Genomic DNA, 14721 nt, shown 5'->3' with positions numbered 1-14721 from the left:
AAACTCCGTCTCAAAAAAAAAAAAAAAAAGTGCTCATAAAAAAAGATCATAAACCCCCCAAAAAAGTGAGTGAGGCCATGTGAAAGTTAACAAAAACACCCGTATCTCTCTTTTTATCAAGCGATGTTCCTGCCTCAGCCTCCCCAGTAGCTGGGATTACAAGCACGTGCTACTACATACACCCAGCTAATTTTCGTATTTTTTAGGAGAGACAGGGTTTTGCCATGATGGCCAGGCTGGTCTCGAACTCCTGACCTCAGGTGATCCACCCATCTTGGCCTCTCAAAGTGCTGGGATTACAGACATGAGCCACCATGCCCAGCCTCATATCTCTTTTTTCAGTGCATTATCTACTTATGCCTTTTACCCATTTATTTTCACTGAGGTTTTAGTATTTTTCTTATTAATTTAATAAGTTCTTTGTATTTTATAGATGCCAACCAGTTGCCCAGAATCGAAATGAACTTTGCCTCTGAGCTGAAGGCTCAATTTCTATAAGGGGAAGGACAGCTGGCTGCCTAGGGCCTGATTATAGCTGGAACCTCCCAAAGGACAGAGGAACATGTCATCAGCCCGGGCCAGCCCAGGCCACCAAGCCAGAGCAAGGGTGTGGTGCTTCCTCCTCCCTCCCTACCTAGGGCAGCTTCCTTTGACAGCACACTTGCTGCCTCAAACTTCTAGCAAATACCATTCTTTCAAATAGTAGAAGGGGGTCAGAATGAGCTATATGAGATTTTTTTTAAAAAAGAATTTTCTTGGCAGGGTGTGGTGGCTCACACCTATAATCCCAGCACTTTGGCAGTCTGAGGTGGGTGGATCATGAGGTCAGGAGATTGAGACCATCCAGGTTAACATGGTGAAACCCCGTCTCTACTAAAAATACAAACATGGTGAAAACCCATCTCTACTAAAAATACAAAAGTGAGCCGGGCATGGTGGCTAACGCCTGTAATCTCAGCTACTCGGGAGGCTGAGGCAGGAGAATCACTTGAGTCTGGGTGGTGGAGGTTGCAGTGAGCCGAGATCGCATCATTCCACTCCAGCCTGGGTGACAGGGCAAGACTCTCTCTCAAAAAAAAAAATTTCCTTTCTTCAAATAAATAGGGGAACAGCTGAAGGAGAAAATTACACGAAGAAATATGGAAATAAACTAAAACAGAGGCTTCAAAAGCTAGAAGAGAGCACCCTCTACTTTAGAAGAAAAAAAAAAAAAAAAAAAAACCAACTTCACTAATTCAAAGAAAATTAATGTGGCAGAGAAATTACATGCTCTTTGCCACATTAGAGAATATGCTCATAATAGAATATGCTCATGGGGTGTCCACTGCAGATTTCTTCCCAGTTCGCCTCTACTTGGTCCAAGCTGACCCACCCAGCCTTGGCTGCCAGAAGGGAGCACTATCAACCTGGTTGAGAAGATGAAATAATGGCCACAAAAGGTTCGAGCTTTTAAGAGCTGTAAAGTTCCTCACCAGAGTCCTATAATGTACAGCCACTACTGGCACCCCTACCTGGTTCTCCTGTCTCTCTACTCCACTCCCGAGCTCACCTCCTCCTCCCTCTGCAGACAATCTCCTCCTTCTCCCTTTCTTTCCTGCCTTCTGCTGTTTTTGACCTACTCTTTCTACTAGCTCTGACACTTCCCACATCCCCAAGCCAAAGCATTCCAAACCATTGTATTTACATTCTCAGGGCCCTTGGTCAGCTATGAGTTTGATTATTCAGATTATCCATTCCTGGGAAGAAACAATTTGGTTTAATTTCATCTAACATCTAAATGCATTATGCATATGGAAAGTATTGTTTTGATTAAATTTGTTGGCTGGGCACAGGGGCTCACACTTATAATCCCAGCATTTGGGAGGCAAGGCAAGGTGGACAGATCGCTTGAGCCCAGGAGTTAGAAACCAGCTTGGGCAACATGGCGAAACTTCATCTCTACAAAAAATGCAAAAAATAAATAAATATAGAAATTAGTCAAGCATGGTGGTGCACACCTGTAGTCCCAGCTATTCGGGAGGCTGAGGTGTGAGGACCGCTTGAGCCTGGGAGGCAGAGGTTACAGTGAGCCATGATTACACCACTGCACTCCAGCCTGGGTGAAAGAAGACGACCCTGTCTCAAAAAACAAACAAAAATTTATAAAATACCCTGGGGCTCCAATAAATGTTGTAAAAGTACCACAAACGAACATGCACATCCAGGCCGGTGTGATGGCTCACACCTGTAATCCCAGCACTTTGGGAGGATGAGGTGGGTGGATCACCTGAGTCAGGAGTTTGAGACCAGCCTGACCAACATGGAGAAACCCCATCTCTACTAAAAATACAAAATTAGCAGGGTATGGTGGTGCATGCCTGTAATCCCAGCTACTTGGGAGGCTGAGGCAGGAGAATCACTTGAACCCAGGAGATGGAGGTTGCAATGAACCGAGATCACACCATTGCATTCCAGCCTGGGCAACAAGAGCAAAACTCCATCTCAAAAATAAAAAAAGAAAGAGTAAGATTCCAAAGGCCAAGTAAGTAGAGCCAGTAAGTAAAATCCATCACTGTCTCCCAGGAAGGCTGCATTTATGGACCTTCAGAGCTTATTGCCATAACTAAAAATCAACTGGAGGCCGGGGTCATGTCTGCAATCCCTCAGCACTTTGGGAGGCTGAGGTGGGCGGATCACCTGCGGTCAGGAATTCGAGACCAGCCTGGCCAATACGGTGAAACTCCGTCTCTACTAAAAATACAAAAATGAGCCCAGCATGGTAGCACACACCTGTAGCCCCAGCTACTCGGGAGGCTGAGGCAGGAGACTCACTTGAACCAGGAAGGTGGAAGTTGCAGTGAGCCGAGATCATGTCACTGCACTCCAGCCTGGGTGATAGAGTGAGACTCCATCTCAAAAATAAAAATAAACTGGAGAGGGGAAAGGGGTTGGGGAGCATCCTCTGGATATATAAAGAGAGGCACTCACTGTAGGAGAGGAGGCAGAAAGAAATGCTGTTTGTTGATGGTTCTTTTCCAGAGAGCAAGAGAGGGGAGAGGAAAGGCGGAGAGCAGCGGGGAGCCCACAGTAGAGACCCCACAGTGGGGCCAGGTGTCCTGCACTCTGTATTCCCACTTTGGCCGGAGCCAGCCCAAAGTCCAGGCCAGCAGGTGATGCCCCAGCTATGCCCAATGGATCCTGCTGGTTCCACCATTTCCCTGCATGGTACCAAACCCAAAGTCAGCTTCCCTCTCTTTGCAAAATAAAACCCCAACCCTGGTATTACTGCTTCTCTGCCTCCTCGCCAAAAGGGCTTCATGATTTCATGACATTAGTTTAAACCTAAAATTAAATGTACATTTTATTTTAAAAAATAACAATTCCGACCGGGCGCGGTGGCTTACACCTGGTAATCCCAGCACTTTGGGAGGCCGAGGCGGGCGGATCACGAGGTCAAGAGATCGAGACCATCCTGGCCAACATGGTAAAACCCCGTCTCTACTAAAAAATAAAAAAATTAGCCGGGCGTGGTGGCGCGCGCCTGTAGTCCCAGCTACTCGGGAGGCTGAGGCAGGAGAATTGCTTAAACCCGGGAGGCGGAGGTTGCAGGGAGCCGAGATCGTGCCACTGCACTCTAGCCTGGTGACAGAGCGAGATTTCCTCTCATAATAATAATAATTCCATGCGAAATGCCTTAAGTGCTTACATTGGAGACATACAAAAAAAATTGATTCGGGATTCAGCAGTGTGAGGGAGAGATGGCTTAATCTCTTCTATTTGAAGGCTTCTGGAACCCTACGGAACTCTGGGACACGGGCCTGCTTAGAAAAAAGGCAAGCTGTGTCAGATTCCTCTGACTCTTCCTCCCCGGGGGGAGCAGGAGCCAATTGCTTGCTTTCTCTTAAAACTAGTCCACACAGCCCCAAACCAAGTTCCCAGAAAATGGGCAGCCGTAAAATCCTGTTTCCCAGGAGATGTGCCGCGCTTTACAGTGCAAGAAATGGGGACAGTACAGGCCGGCAAATCCAATTTCTAAAAGAGCATCATCCCTCACGGAGGTGGTTCGCTCTCGATCGCCACCAGCACGAAGGCGGTAGAAAGTCGGAGGCTCGGTTTGTCACAGGCAGATTATGCGGCTGAAGCCTCCCACGTGCAAGCGCTGCCTCCCGCGCCCGCCCCCTCACCTTGTTCGTGAGGTAAGAAGCCAGGTAGCAGGTACAAAAGGTGAGGCCGACCAGGGACCTCCTCACGCACATCTGTCAACTCGTCCCCTTCCCGGGGACCCGCCGTGCCTTCCCGAACCTCCTGGCCCCCGCCGGAGGCCTGCAGCAGCAACAGCAGCCCCGAGACGGCCACGTGGCTCCGAGCTCTACCAATCAGCGCGGGGGCCGCCCCCCCACCCCCGACGTCTGCCTCCTTAAAGGGGCAGCGCCCGGGAAGGCCCGGCAGCCTGGAGATGCGCAGGGCGGCATTCAGCCAGAGCTGTGTCTGCAACCAAGGATGGCACCGGCTGTGACCGCCAGTACAGGAAGGTTGGACGGCCATCCTTCTTTTAAAAAGTAGAAAGTGGCAGAAGAGGAAAAAAGCATACCCCAGTTCACAATACCCCATCATGTTTAAAGAAAAATGTTCGCCGGGCGTGGTGGCTCACACCTGTAATTCCAGCATTTTGGGAGGCCAAGGTAATCCCAGCACTTTGGGAGGCTAAGGAGGGCGGATTCACCTGAGATCAGGAGTTCGAGACCAGCCTGACCAACATGGAGAAAGCCCTTCTGTACTAAAAATACAAAATTAGCACGACATGTTGGCACATGTCTGTAATTTCAGCTACTTGGGGGGCTGAGGCAGGAGAATCGCTTGAACCTGGGACGCGGAGGTTGCGGTGAGCGGAGATCCTGCCATTGCACTCCAGCCTGGGCGACAAGAGTTAAACTCTGGCTGCGAAAGAAAAATATTCATCGCCCTCTCTAAACGAAGGAACCAAAATGTTACCCGTGCTTTACTGTATTTTCCCAATTTTCTCCACTGAGCCTGTAGCGCTTTGATAAATGACACAAAAAAAGGTAACAACAATAAATGTTAACTTAAAAGGAAGGTGAAGGAGGAAGGAACTGGAATTGAGGATAGGTCTTTTTAGTTAGTTTGTTTTGTTTGTATTTAAGTAAAGTCATTCCATTGTGTTAGCATTTCTGTAAAATAAGAACGCTTTCCCAAAGTAGAGTTTCAAGCACAGCCCCTATTCCTGTTTCTAGTCTGTAGGGTGGAAAATTGGACTCATGAGGCTTCTGGCGAATATTAGTAAACATGCAAGAAAACCTGTTGATGGACTTGGACAGTAGCAAGACGTTCCAGTGTTCTCTGCCTGTAGAAACGCAGAGTTTTTCAGAAACACCACATACACGGGGAAACTATCACTTGTAAGCCACAGCAAAAGTCCTCCTGGCCCTTGGTGCTAGAGCAGTGGATGGAAAAGGGCACACCAACCCTTAGGCAATTCTTCTGTTTTTCAGAGGCATGCCTTGTTTCTCTCTGCTCCTTCCAGCGTTGAGGAAGGAATGACTTTGGCTTGTCCCTTGAAGCCACTCCCCAGCCTCCACTGTCCCATCACAGTCCTTGGACTCTGCTCACTTTTCCACAGGCCTCTTCCTGGGCCTGCTGGTTGGTCTGCCGAGGGGACCAGCATAGAGATGGAGGTGGGCTGGTCACCCCTTCCCTCCCTTTTCTCCCACAGTCTCCATCAAACCATTTGTATAGATGGATATAACTTTCTCTACTGAAACTAGGTGATATGGTTTGGCTGTATCCCCAGATCTCATTTTGAATCATAGTTCCCATAATTCTCACATGTTATGGGAGGCACCCGGTGGCAGATAATTGAATCATGGGGGCAGTTTCTCCCATACTGTTCTCGTGATAGTAAATAAGTCTCATGAGATCTTATGGTTTTACCCCTTTCCCTTGGCTCTCATTTTTTCTCTCTTGTCTGCTGCCATGTAAGACGTGCCTTTTGCCTTCCACCATGATTGTCAGGCCTCCCCAGCACCGTGGATCTGTGAGTCCATTAAATTTCTTTTTCTTTATAATTTACCCAGTCTCAGGTAAGTCTTTATCAGCAGCATGAAAACAGACTAATACATTGGGTTATTTAAAAAAAAAAAATACAGAGCAGGAAGAGAGGAGACGAGGCTTCAAATCCATTACATTTTCCTCTCCACAGAAATAAAATCATGTGAGAACTTAACACTTCACAAGAGGGCCCCTTCACAAGCCTGCACTCAGTTTTCACCCATCGCTCTTGTCCCAGGGTTTGTGTCTCCCTCTCCAAAACACCAATATTTAATGGCAATTTTAAAAGATCATTGTGGTGGGGCGCAGTGGCTCACACCTTTAATCCCAGCACTTTGGGAGGCCGAGGTGGGCCACCTGTTATATCGACCTGTACAAGTGGATCACCTAAGGTCGGGAGTTCAAGACCAGCCTGACCAACATGGAGAAACTCTGTCTGTACTAAAAATACAAATTAGCCGGGCATGGTGGCACATGCCTATAGTCCCAGCTACTTAGAAGGCTGAGGCAGGAGAATCACTTGAACCTGGGAGGCAGAGGTTGCAGTGAGCTGAGATCACACCAGTGCACTCCAGCCTGGGCAACAAAAGTGAAACTCTGTCTCAAAAAACAAACAAACCAAAAAAAAAAAAAAACATTTTAACAATACCAATAGAATAGAGATCTATAAAAGAACAAATAATAAACCAATACCACACTGTTAACCACCACTACCCACATAACCAATATTAACAGGTTGGTGCATCCTTCTACAGCTTCCTTTGTATTCATAGATCAACATATACCCATTTATAAGTTGTTGCCTCACAAAAATGGATCTAGCTATTCACATTGCTAAAGAACTTACTTTTACAACTACAGGTCAACACATACAGATTTAATTCTTTTTAAAAGCTGCAGGCATTCCATAGTATGGATATATCATGATGTATTCAACCATTCTGCTGTTGACATAATTATGTTGTTTATAGTCTTTTGCTACCATAAACAAGGCTATAATCTACATCTTTGTACATATGTCTTTACCTCCTGCTGATTTAATTTCTGTAAAATAGATTCCCAACAGGAAGACTGCAGAATCACAGCATGTGTGTATTTTTTTTTTAAATCATTTCTGTCTACTTCCCTGTACTATCTGCTTACGGGAATCCTGCTTAGATCCAGCTCTTCTCACACACTTCAGGCAGAACTTATTCTCCTCTCTTTTCCATTACTACTTTTTAATACCTGTTACAATAATTAGCAGCATACATTTTTTCTACATTGTGATTCACGAAGAAAATTGTAGTATTTGTTGAGAGCCCCTGGCTAAATTGCTGACACTGCTTAGGGTCTGAAACGCTGTCCAGGCTTCCCTGAAGTTGAGGAGAAACTCCTGTAACTCTTGCCCAGCCACATCAGTTAAGAAGCTGTATTAGGCTGAGTGTGGTGGCTCACGCCTGTAATCCCAACACTTTAAAGGCCGAGATGGGTGGATCACCTGAGGTCAGGAGTTCAAGACCAGCCTAGCCAACATGGGGAAACCCCATCTCTGCTAAAAATATAAAAAATTATCTGGGCACGGTGGTGTGCACCTGTAATCCCAGCTACTTGGGAATCTGAGGTAGGAGAATCACTTGAACCCAAGAGGAAGAGGTTGCGGTGAGCCGAGATCACACCCTTGCACTCCAAGCTGGGCGACAGAGTGAGACCCTGTCTCAAAAAAAGTAAGAAAATTTAAAGAAGCTGTATTAAAGTCAGGGTGTTGCATACCCTCTCTCCCCAGCCACATGGCTATTCTTGGAGAGCATAGGCACCCCATGCTTAGCTCAGTGCCTTACACATACTAGGTATACTAATACACGCATGGTGAAGGAATCCATCAACTGAATGAAGGCATCAATGAAGTGATGTAGGCATGGGATTTAAAAATGTTAAGCAGCATGGAACACATATAATACCAAAAAGCAATGGAATCCTTAACACAAAAGACACCTACAGTCACCAACTTACATGGGCATCAAACAACCTCACAGGAGATTGCCTCACAGGATATTACTGTTAAGAGGGTAACAACTACCACAAATGAGAAACTTAAATTGCATTGCCAGAAACAGTTTTGTTGGTAAACTTCTTTGATAGTTCTTATTGCTTTGTTTCGCTATTGTCCAAGCTTTGTACAGTGTTGCCTAAAAAGTAATGAGTACACCAATTCAGTTCCTAATTAAAGGTATTTATACTATATTAAGTTTAATCTCACTTATATATTGTTATCAAAGAAATCTAATAGTTCTCTTTTAAAATTCTTTGAGATGAGGTCTTGCTCTGTCACCCAGGCTGGAGTGCACTGATCTTGGCTCACTGCAACCTCTGCCTCCCGAGCTCAAGCGATCCTCCCATCTCAGCCTCCTGAGTAGCTGGACTACAGGCACATGCTGCCATGCCCAGCTAATTTTTGTATTTTTTGTAGAGACTAAGTTTTTCCATGTCACCCAGGCTGGTATCAAACTCCTGGACTCAAGCCATCCACCTGCCTTGGCCTCCCAAAGTGCTGAGATTAAAGGTGTGAACCACCTTGTCCAGCTAAAATCTAATCATTCTAATATAAGATTGCAATATTTAATTATTTAATTTTATTTTAAAGTTTCAAAAAATAGGCAGAATGTGAAATTGGTTTTCAATCAAATGAAGAAATGCTATTTGAGCGGTATGTATAAATGTATGTGATGGAAGGTTTCCAGATATGCCCAGAAATTCAAAAGGCTTCAAAACAGAGAAGAAATTGAAAGGAAGTTGAGAGACTGTATCAGTTAGGATATTTTCTAGTGTAAGAACTTCTAACGCATACTGGCTTAAATAATAAGAATACATTGGTTCATGTAATTGAAAAGTCCAGCCCAGGCGCGGTGGCTCACACCTGTAATCCCAGCACTTTGGGAGGCCCAGGTGGGCAGATCACAAGGTCAAGAGATCGATACCATCCTGGCCAACATGGTGAAACCCCATCTCTACCAAAAAATTCAAAAATTAGCTGGGTGTGGTGGCACGTGCCTATAGTCCCAGCTACTTGGGAGGCTGAGGCAGGAGAATCACTTGAACCCGGGGTGGTTGCAGTAAGCCGAGATCTTGCCTCTGCACTCCAGTCTGGCTACAGAGCAAGACTCCGTCTCAAAAAAAAAAAAAAAAAAAAAAAAAAAAAAAAAAAAAAAAAAAGAAGAAGAAGAAAAGAAAAGTCCAGATAGATCAGGCTTCATGTATAGTTTGGTCCAAGCATTCAACAATATCTGGGGTATCACCAAGAACTAGGGTGACCATGGATCCTGATTTGCCCAAAACACGTTTGATTTATGCTTTTGTCCTAGCATAATTATTAATGGCATCCCTTTCATTACTACAAGTGTCTTGTTCTGGATGATAAATTAAATGATCACCAACCAAGAACCTAGTTTCTTCCAACTCTTGGCTCTGCTTTCCAGGGCGCCTGGGTTCTCACATGATTACTGCTACCAGAGTAACCAGGGCTACTGTAGCTCATTCATCCTCAGAATGAGTGAATTTCTCTCCCCCCATTCAACAAACAACAAGACTGTGGTTTCTAAAATTAGACCATCTCAGGACAAATGCCTACCCACAAACAATCACTGTGTCTAAGAGAATTTAGACTTCTTTAGTTATACGATTAAAATTTAGAAAATTATTCAGAGATTGGATAGCCAGCAAATAAAGAACTATTTGTTTCCCTAAGTAAACTGCTTATCAAGCTATATTATCCAAGCAAACACAGGATGTATAGTCTCTACGTCAAAGATAAATAAACCTTTGAAAAAGATAAATACAACTTAGATAAATAGCATAAAGCATAAATCAGAGTTATTTTTCCTTGAAGTTACTTTAGGAAACTTATTTCAGAGCTAAATGGTCCTTACAAAGAAAATTTTTGCCCTGTAGAATTTGCTTGAAATCAATGGTTGATATTCACCTAAGATTTCCCTGAGCTCTTTTAGTGGAAGAATAAATCCAATTCAGGCCTTACTATTTCCTAATCATTGCCTAACTTACTTTCTTTTACAAATTTTGCTTACCAACCAGGAACAACAAGAACAGTGAGTCATGAAAACTGATATTGACATTAGCAGCAAAAGTGCTAATAGATCTTGCCAGAGGTATTGATTTTTCCAAAGCTGTATTATCCTGTTCCACAAAACAAAACAAAGACTGAATTAAAACAAAATCAGCATATTTTATATTGACAAACCACAGCTATTAATATGAGATTGAGGTAAAATTTCTATGCACATGAAAATATTTACTTGTATTACTCATCGAGATGTTTGAGACCAAAGGTCATTATCATTAATTTATTTTGTGATAATATATTCATAAATGCTCAATAAATCTTTATTGAATGAGAAAAGAGGGGAGGTTGGATAAAACAATGCTTAGTGGGATTTTCCCCCCATAAATATTTTTTTAATAATAAATTTTTATGATAAGACAACATGCAGAATTCTCAAAAAATGGCAGAAGCAGTAGCATACATTTTGAAACTCCTTAAATCACCTTTAGAAGAACAGAGAGAATGGTGGGGCATGGTGGCTCATACCTGTAATCCCAGCACTTTGGGAGGCCAAGGCGGACAGATCACCTGAGGTCAGGATTTCGAGACCAGCCTGGCCAACATGGTGAAACCCCATCTCTACTAAAAATAAAAAATTAGCCAGATGTGGTGGCGTGCACCTATAATCCCAGCTACTCTGTAGGCTGAGGTAGGAGAATCACTTGAACCGGGGAGGCAGAGGTTGCAGTGAGCCAAGATCGCGCCACTGCACTCCAACCTGGGTGACAGAGTGAGATTCTGTCCCCAAAACAAAAAATAAACAAACAAAAAACAGAGAGAATGTAAATATCTCTTATGAATATAGATGCAAAAGTCCTCAATCAAACACTGGCAGAAGGAATTCAGCAACATGAAAAAGGAATATACAGCTTGACCAAATGGGACTTATCCCAGGAATGTAACATTGGTTTAACATCCAAAAACCAATTAACATAATACACAATATCAACATAATAAAGGAAAATTTATTACATTTATATAATAAAGGATACCTAGAAATAGGTACAGCATTTGACAAAATTCAACACCCCTTCACAATAAAATTGTTCAGATGCTAGAAATAGGAGGGAACTTCCTCAGTATCATAAAAGGCTTCTATAAAAACCCACAGTCTAACATTATAGCTAATGATGAAAAAAGGGTGCCTTCCTCCCTAAGATCAGAAAGCAAACTAGAATAACCACCTTGTCACTTCTATTCAGCATTGTGTTGGAGGCTCTAGACAGGACAACAAGGCAAGAAAATAAAATAAAAGGCATCCAGATTTCAAAAGAAGAAATAAAACTATCTCTAATACAGAAGACAAAATTTCATATATAGAAAACCATAAAGAATACACTAAAATACTGTTAGAACTAGTAAATGAATCCAGCAAGATGCAGGATGCAAGATCAATATACAAAAATCAATTATATTTCTATACACTTGCAATGCACAATCTGAAAATAAAACTAAGGAAGCAATTATATTTAAAATATCATAAAAAATATAATACTTAGGAAAAATGCCAAAATAAATGCAAAATTTATTATCTGAAAACTACAAAATATTTTTGAAGGGCATTAAAGAAGACCAATTGAATAAACAAATAAATTAATTAAATTAAGCAGAAAAATACCCCATGCTTATAGATCGGAAGACTGGATATTATTAAGATGGCAATAATCCTCAAGTTGATCTACAGACTCAATACAGTCCCTATCAAAATTAGGATCAGAAATTAACTAAGTGATCCTAAAATTCATATGGAAATTAAAGAGGCCCTTTATAGTTAAAAATTTTGAAAAAGAAGAACAAAGTTAAAGGATTCACAGTTCTTAATTTCAGAGATTGTTACAAAACTACACTGGAGACCTGGTACTGGCATAAGGATACACATATAGACCAGTGGATGCAAACCCTCACATTTATGGCCCATTGACTTTTGACAAGACAATCCAATGAACAAAGAACAGCACTTTTTAACAAATGATGTTAGAAGCCAGGCACGGTGCTTCACACCTGTAATCTCAGCACTTTGGGAGGCCGAGGCAGGAGGATCACTTGAGCCTAGGAGTTCCAGACCAGCCTTGGCAACATGGTGAAACCCCATCTCTACAAAAAATAAAAGTAAAAACTAGTAGCCAGGTGTGGTGGCGCACACCTCCCAGTTGGGTGACAGGGCAAGACTCTGTCTCAAAATAAATAAATAAAAATAATTTCACTTTTATTTATTCCTTAGAGTCAGATCATTATATATCCATTTTAAAAGATATTATGCAATAAAGGGAGCAAAACAAAATATTTGTTATTAAAAATGGCAATGGGTTAGTTAGGCTTAAAAACTGCTGAGTCTCAGCTGAATCCTAACAACTATATCCATAACATTTCATCTAGTAATCTTATGAAAATACTCAGAGGTCAGTAGCTATACGCTGGCTTTCCTGCCCCTATGGCTAGTCTTAGGCTGTTCTTCCACCCAAACTAGCATTATAGCTTCTCCCCAGCCTTCATGACCTACTTTGGTGCCATGCAGCCTTTCCAGATCTCACTACCCTACAATGAATCCTGACATGTTTGTGTCTATAGCTGTCATTTGGAAATAAATCATCCACTCTTTGAGATAGATGTGTTTTATTGTTATTTAATGTTATCATGTGACTATTTTTCTCTCTCCAAGTGCAATCTCAGCAATTCTTTATTTTTCCCAAAGGACTTTGGGGGCATCCTAGGTAGTTAATAAATAGTTGTTAATTGCCTGAAACAGCTATTTGCAGAATGGACTTATTTCAATATTAAAAACTAAAGAGCCTGCCCGGCGAAGTGGCTCACACCTATAATCCCAGCACTTTGGGAGGCCTAAGCAGGCAGATCACCTGAGGTCAGGAGTTCAAGACCAGCCTGACTAACATGGAGAAACCCCGTCTGTACTAAAAATGCAAAATTAGCTGGGTGTGGTGGCGCATGCCTGTAATCCCAGCTACTCGGGAGGCTGAGGCAGGAGAATCACTTGCACCCAGGTGATGGAGGTTGTGGTGAACTAAGATCACACCATTGCACTCCAGCCTGGACAAGAGGGAAACTCTGTCTCAACAACAACAACAACAACAACAACAACAACAACAACAAACTAAAGAACCTTATTTCTGTTCTCTGTAGAGATCAAAGAATCTGCTGATTCATGTGTTTAGACAGGACAAATTCTTGAATAGTTTTGTTTCTACTGAGAACCAGTGAGTTCTTCAGCAGACAAGACAGGGAGTCGGAGCTGGAGCCAAAGCCTCTAAACATTGTGCTTACTCAGCTTGACAGCAAAATGGCCATGTCCCCATTCAAGAACTCACTATTAACTCACATAGGACTAAATGCAATTATTGGTAAACCACATTTTTCCTATTAGCAATATTTATAAATGTAGAATTTGTAAATATTGTGAATGTCCTTCTATCTTCCTTTTTACAGAGTACATAGTTGATGACATCAGGTGTATACCTTAACTGTCAACAAGCCACTATTCAAGTTGTTAAACCACAAAACCCATGGGAACCCATTCCATAACAAGGGATTAATCGACTTCCCTTGTCCTCACAGCCTGCCGTCTCTGCTTCTTGCCTCATTTAAAACCTAAGTATCTTCCAGAACTATCCATTTCCCTCCAGGCCAGGGCAGCATTCTTCACTCTCCCCAGCAAAGCTCCCAAAATGTTATTCCTGGCCCCTCAGGTTGACAGGTCTCTCTTGAGTCTCTAACCATCCTGTTATCAAGACCTGTACGTTTCCTTGTCAGCATCATCTACCAATCTCTTGGGTACAATCTGCACATCATCTGAAGACTGTGGCACTGTACATTCTCTTCCACTCTACCTCAAGTCCTGCCATCTTGCTGGGTAATTTTACGGTCCACGAAGATCACCCATCCAATACACTGACATTTTATCCTGGTCCATTAAGCTTCCCAACCTCAACCTCACCACCTCTTTGTTATGGCTTCCTCTCACCTCAGAATTGCCTACATCTTCTCTACCTCTAAAATCCTCCAATAGCCCACTATCTGTCACTTTTTTAAAAAATTGAGGTGAAATTCACATAACATAAAATTAACATTTTAAAGTGTAAAATTCAGCATTTAGCAGATTCACAATGTTGTGCTGCCACCACCTATATCACCCCTAAAGAAAACCCCATTAAGCTTACCCATGAAGCAGTCACTCCCCATTATCCCCTCCCCACTCATTCCCTAACAACCCCCAATTTGCTTTCTGTTGTTATAAATTCACCTATTCTGGATTTTTCATATAAATGGGATCATAGAGGCCAGGCAAGGTGGCTCACGCCTATTATCCCAACACTTTGGGAGACCAAGGCAGGCAGATCACCTGAGGTCAGGAGTTTGAGACCAGCCTGGCCAACATGGCAAAACCCGTCTCTATTAAAAATACAAAAAAAATTAGCCAGGCGTGGTAGCGGGCGCCTGTCATCCCAGTTGCTTGGGAGGCTGAGGCAAGAGAATTGCTTGAACCCGGGAGGTGGAGGTCGCAGTGAGCCGAGATCGCACCATTGCACTCCAGCCTCGGTGACAGAGCAGAACTCTGTCTCAAAAAA

General features: G+C 42.9%; 1 protein-coding gene across 1 annotated transcript in view; it reads right to left on the bottom strand.

The window, feature by feature from the left end:
* The window catches only part of TMEM241 (transmembrane protein 241), a 147471-nt gene extending 143140 nt beyond the window's left edge, over positions 1-4331 (bottom strand). Inside the window, 1 exon segment of the mRNA XM_017497626.2 lies at positions 4164-4331. Coding sequence (XP_017353115.1) covers positions 4164-4235 — 72 coding nt within the window. The 5' untranslated portion in view covers positions 4236-4331.
* Between the last annotated feature and the right edge of the window lie 10390 nt (positions 4332-14721).

This window comes from Cebus imitator, unplaced genomic scaffold, assembly GCF_001604975.1.
Source record: "Cebus imitator isolate Cc_AM_T3 unplaced genomic scaffold, Cebus_imitator-1.0 Scaffold12, whole genome shotgun sequence".
NCBI lineage: Eukaryota > Metazoa > Chordata > Mammalia > Primates > Cebidae > Cebus > Cebus imitator.
Note: the sequence above shows the minus strand (reverse complement) of the source record. Positions and strands in the feature narration are given on the sequence as shown.